The sequence below is a fragment of the Procambarus clarkii genome, chromosome 19, assembly GCF_040958095.1.
Source record: "Procambarus clarkii isolate CNS0578487 chromosome 19, FALCON_Pclarkii_2.0, whole genome shotgun sequence".
NCBI lineage: Eukaryota > Metazoa > Arthropoda > Malacostraca > Decapoda > Cambaridae > Procambarus > Procambarus clarkii.
The window spans coordinates 13,378,067-13,383,965 of record NC_091168.1 but is presented as its reverse complement, the minus strand read 5'-3'; the positions used below and the strand labels follow the sequence as shown (position 1 = coordinate 13,383,965).

General features: G+C 45.4%; 1 protein-coding gene across 1 annotated transcript; it reads right to left on the bottom strand.

Moving 5' to 3' along the window:
• Positions 1–4,507: 4,507 nt before the first annotated feature.
• LOC123757395 (uncharacterized) lies at positions 4,508–5,587 on the bottom strand. Its single transcript, XM_045740944.1, has one exon. The coding sequence runs from the start codon at positions 5,585–5,587 to the stop codon at positions 4,508–4,510; it is 1,080 nt and encodes a 359-aa protein (XP_045596900.1).
• Between the last annotated feature and the right edge of the window lie 312 nt (positions 5,588–5,899).

The following is a 5,899-nucleotide window of genomic DNA, read 5'->3' as shown; positions in this document are numbered from 1 at the left end:
TGATCACGGTCTTTAATGATCTCTCCAGTGGCTGACTTTAGAGGAGCCGTCCGGTTTTGTGTAGGGCCTGTTGCCTGTTTGATCCTTTCGTACATGCCTCTTATGTTGCTGACAGTGGCCGCAGTCTGGATGCTGGAACAGAGTCAAAGTCAGTAATCGTTAGCACAACGCCTCGCAGTATGTTGAACTCTACTGCGGGCAGTACGGAGGGCCTGTAGGTTCCTTTCTGAGGGCAGGTTCTTGTAGAATGAGAGAGCTCGTCTCTTTTCCTCTACGAGGGGTAAAAGTTCCTCTGCACTGGCCTCGAATCAATCTGCTGACTTGTTCTACCTCTTACCGAAGGTGGACATGGCAGTGTTGAAAATAGTGCCCCTGAGATGTAACCACCTCTCACTTGCACTATCGCAGGGTGGTTCAGGAAGGGCATTTACCAGCGCCGCAATGAATTCCTCTACCTTGTGGAGGTCACGGGTCTTGTTTACGTTAATGCGTGGTCTTCCCTCCTTCTTTGCTCTGTGGATTTTCCGGGGCTGGAACTTTACTCTGCAAACGACGAGAGAGTGGTCTGTGTCGCAATCTGCGCTCTGGAAGCTGCGGGTCAGTTTGACATTTCTCAGATTGTTACGCCCCGTAAGCACCAGGTCGAGTTGGTGCCAATGCTTAGACCTGGGATGTCTCCAGGAAACCTTATGCTGGGGCTTGGTGTCGAAGAAGGAATTGGTGATGCAGAGATCATGACTGCAGCAAAACTCCAGGAGGCGCTGCCCACTCTCATTCATCTTCCCAAATCCAAACTGGCCCAGGCAGGAAGGCCAAGAGCTGTGATCAGAACCAACTCTTGCATTAAAATCTCCTAGGAGGAAGACTGGCTCTAGTTGAGGTATGTCTCTGAGAGCTAGGCCGAGGTCATCATAGAACTTGTCCTTCGCTTCGGTAGAGGAGGTTAGTATTGGTGCATAGGCATTGATGAGACTGATCATTCCTACTGCTGTATGAAGCTGAAGTTTGATGATCCTTGCAGACCCCTCCATTGGCGGTACTATGGACCCTAACAACCTGTTCCTGATGGCAAAGCCAACGCCATGCTCCCTTACCTCTTCTGGTGGTTTGACCTGCCAGAAGAAGGTAAAGTCCTTCTCCCGTATGCTGCCGGTTGCGGGCAGACGTGTCTCCTGCAGGGCGACTATGTCCATCTGGAGCCTGCGCAGTTCATTGTTGATCACAGCTGTCTTGCGGGCATCGTTCACTTCCAGTAGATCTTCCGAGAGACCCGGTGCCATGGTCCTTACATTCCATGTGCCCAGTTTGAGAGCTGGGTGGCTCTGTGTTTGTTTTCTTTTGCTTGGTGCATGGGTTGACGATCCGCTTATTGGATTGTGGCCTAAGCCCCACGCACCCAGTGGAGCAGGTGGACCGTGGCGGGACAGCACCTTATTGGCTGGGGACTGCCCAACTTGAGGCGGGCGGTAGCTGTCCTATGAAATCGAATGATTTCTCCCACCGACGAAAGTAACCCCTGGCGCCTTACTCTACACCAATTGAGTGGTAGGCTTATCACCGGTAACTGTCACTTCCCGTGTTGAGCCATCGCCAAGGCGATGCTGGCGTGTCCTCTCCAGGGCACAGGCCTGAGCAGTAATTATGGAGGACCAGCTGTTGCCCATGCAGCAGATCCACCCTCTCCATGCCACCGATGTGATCCAAGGGAAGGGCAGGCGCCGATACGCTTGGCACCAGTGTCGTCGCAGGAGTTGCCAGAATGTAGCTGTAAACAGCTGCAAACTGCCTTAGGGACTCCGACTCCCGAAGTCATTCCCATGAGTGGGTTTAGCCACAAGACAGCAGAGGTTTGAATTCGGGGTTTTCCTTCCCCTAGATGAGCTGCCTTTCCAGGCTAACGAGTCCCATCTGCCCGAAGCTACTGGTTTTAAGGCACCAGAGACCCGCCTTCGCCCCTTCTCCTGTTGGTAGAAGCAGTTCCGCCAGGCCTAGAGGCTAAGCCACACGTGCAGGCCAGGAGCTGGACTTGGTTGTCAGAGGCTATTTGAGACGCACACCATCAGGGGCATTTTACAGGCTGTGGGAGCTTATCTCTATAACCCTTCCCCCCGGCTATAACAACCCTTGGAACCCATATATATATATATATATATATATATATATGAGAGGGATATATATATATATATATATATATATATATATATATATATATATATATATATATATATATATATATATATATATATATATATATATATATATATATATATATATATATTTTGCTTTGCCGCACCTGACGTTTTAAGAGGACAGGGCCTCTGCAAGCAAGCCACGTAGGTAGTGTTCGCCCTGAAGAATTGTATGCCGGAAGAATCGTTCATGTGGTGTACAATTTGTAGAGGTGCACAACAGTGATCGAATAGAGTGAAGTGCATCAGGAAGAACACCTTCTCATTGGGATACATCTAAGCCTCTCATCCTAAGGGCTAGCAGCACTGTCTTCCAAATAATCCCATTGTACTTCTCAGCCTGGTCATTTCCTCTAGGGTTATAAGGAGTCGTACGGTTAGTTGCTACCCCTTTTTTTAGTAGAAAATCTTTCAACTCCTCAGACATAAAGGAAGTTCCCCTATCAGAGTGTATATATGCAGGCATACCAAAGATTGCAAACAATTGCACCAGGCACAGAATTACTGTACCAGTAGTCATATCTGAACAAGGGAATGCAAAAGGGAATCTAGAGAATTCATCCATACCAGTAAGAGTATATTTATTGCTTGAATGTGATGGAAGTGGTCTTTTAAAATCTATGTTGAGTCTTTCAAAAGGCTGAGTAGCTTTAATCAAATGCCCAGAGTCAAACTTGCAAAACCGAGGTTTAAGGTCAGAGCATGTAGAGCAAGAATTAGCCATCTTCTTCACTTCTTCCACAGAATAAGGCAGATTTCAACATCGGACAAAATGAGCCATACGAGACACTCCAGGCTGACACAGATTGTCATGCAATTCCTTTAATTCATCCACACACTGGTGGCACCACATACACGTGAGAATACATCAGCTGGTATGTTCTTTTTACCTGGGTGATATACAATGTCATAGTGGTAACAGGAGAGTTCGACTCGCCATCTATCAATTTTATCAATTTTAATCTTACCAGCTGACTTAAAGTTAATCATAAAAGCAACACTGCGCTGGTCAGTCACAAGCCGAAAATGGCGTCCAATGAGATAGTGTCGCCACTTCCTTAGGGCTTCCACAATGGCATACGCTTCCTTCTCCACTGATGAGTTCCTTTGTTCACTATTTGAAATTGTTCGGGAGAAGAAAGCTACTGATTGTTCATTCTGGGTTAGGGTAGCGACAATAGCATGATCTGAAGCATCGGTTTCCACAACGAAAGGAGCTGTTGGGTCGATTGCTCGAACCACTGCCTCAGCAATGTCTTGTTTCAATCCTTCAAAAGCTTTCGCAGCGGCAGCAGATAAGGAAAAGTCATTGGCATGAGAGAAAGGACGGATCTTCTCAGAAAAACCCAGCACCCAACGGGAGTAATGTGCAAGCATTCCCATTGTTCTGCATAAAGAACCTGTGTTACTTGGCAGTGGAAGGTTTAACAGTGGCTCGAGGCGTTCCGGATTAGGTCTAATTTTTCCTTCTTGTATAAGATATCCCAACAGCTTTATAGACCGGAGTCGAAAACTACACTTTTCAAGATTCAGGGTCAGGTTATACCTTCTCGCAACGTCCATAAAATGTTTCAGATTTTTAACATGGTCTTCCTCAGAATCTCCACAAACACAGACATCATCTACGTAAGCGAAGGTACCCTCCACTCCTTCTTTCTCAAGGATGCCATCAATTACTCTTTGAAAACTGGCCACTCCATTAGTGACCCCAAAAGGGATACAATAAAATTCAAAAAGCTTCCCACAAGCTTCAAAGGCTGTATATGGTTTTTCTCACTCTGTTAAACCCACCTGATGGTAAGCACTTCTCAAGTCTAGCATGCTGTATACTTTAAATCTAGCAACATTATTCACAATCTCATCTATATGTGGTAAGGGGGAGGCATCCAGCCCCGTGAATCTGTTGTTTGTTTGTGAATAATCTACAACCATTCTTTTCTTGTGATGTTCTCCTTTTGTTACTAATACCTGGGCTCTCCATGGAGAATGACTGGGTCTAACTATCGCTTCACGTAGCATCCGAGCGGTCTCAGATTCAATAAACAACTTGTCAGCCTCAGAATAGCATCTGGATTTTACAGCAATCGGCTTGCAGTCTGGTGCTAAATTACTGAAGAGAGATGGAGCCGGAACTTTGACGGCAGCTAATCCACATATTCTAAGTGGAGGTCTATCTCCTCCAAAAGCCATCTCGAGCACAGAAAGATTTTGTAAAAAGTTATGGCCTAAAATCACATCAGCACACAAGTCGGGTAACACTTTGAGGTTCACACCATGGTAAGTTTCTCCTTGCAATTCTTAGTCTACAGAACACTGACCTAGGGATTTTGAAGAGACGATACAGTAGCCATAGAAACTATCCCATTGTCAGGGTAGACGAGTAACCCACTCTGCTCGGCAATATTCTTATGAATAAAGTTCTCAGAGCTACCAATGTCAATCAGTGCACTGACTGGAATACCATTGATCTTAGAGCTAAGGACTGATTTATTGAGGGATGAGGGCGAAGTCCCAGCTAAAGTAGCGAGCAAAGCAGCGTAATGTTGGGTGTTTGAAGCACTGATAGTCTGTTTCAGAGATCGGCAGACCTTAGCATAATGACCCTTTTTCTTGCAATTCATACACAGAGCCTCTCTAGCTGGACATCGACTGCGAGGATGTCGAGTGTGACCACAAAAGATGCACTTTAATCCACTAGTTGTAGCTGCAGAAACTGTGTCAACTTTTTCTTCTACACTTTCTTGTCCTCCTGAGTCCTCCAAGTCTAATGAGAGTGCCAAGGCAGCGTTTGTAGCCCCTGGCTGAGCATAAGAGGCAGAAAGTTTCTGTGCCGTTTCTAGAGTGTGAGCCTGGTCAAAGGTTGACTGTAAGTCTAAAGTTTTATTTTCAAGTAAGCGCTGCCTTATTGTGGCAGAACGTAGCCCATTAATGAAAGCATCTCTCACATAGTTATCACAGGCTTCTACAGCAGTCACTGCTTTGAACTGGCAATCTTTAGCTAATAACTTTAATGCCTGAAGAAACTGGTTAAGCGACTCACCGGGTTCTTGGCGTCGTGTTGCAAGCACATACCTTGTGAATACTTCGTTCTTGGGCTTCACAAACAGTTCTGTTAGGGATTTTTCAGCAGCATCATACGTAGTGCAGTCAGCTATGTAGTCGAACACGCGTGGAGCAACGTAGTTTATTAAGAGACGCAGCTTGTCCACGGTGGGAGTATTTTCTTCTACTGCTAGTGTGAAGTTTTGGAACGTCTTGAGCCAGTGACGCCATTCTTGAGCAGCGTTGGTGGCGTTTGGGTCAGTAGCAAACCGCTCGGGCCGTAGTAACCGCTCCATGTCCACTGGTTGAATGATTTGCTCAATAAATTGAGGTAAAGGAAAAGCATTGCCAGACATGTGGCTTTATTGAGGAAATAATTACAGTACAGTTACATCCTTTAATAACACAAGCCATATAATATACAATACTTATAATGAATAAACAGTGCTTAAACTATATATAATAATAAGCAAACTGCACATGACTAATGCTAGAACAAATAGAAATTAAACTAGGAGTTACATTCAACTAACCTATACACAGGCACGACACAGCTGATCTGTCAACAACAAAACAGTCAAGCGAGCATCCAAACGAAACATTCAAACGAGTGTGGTACAATACTGTAATAACACTTTTACTACAGCGAGCAATATTGAGCTTGAATT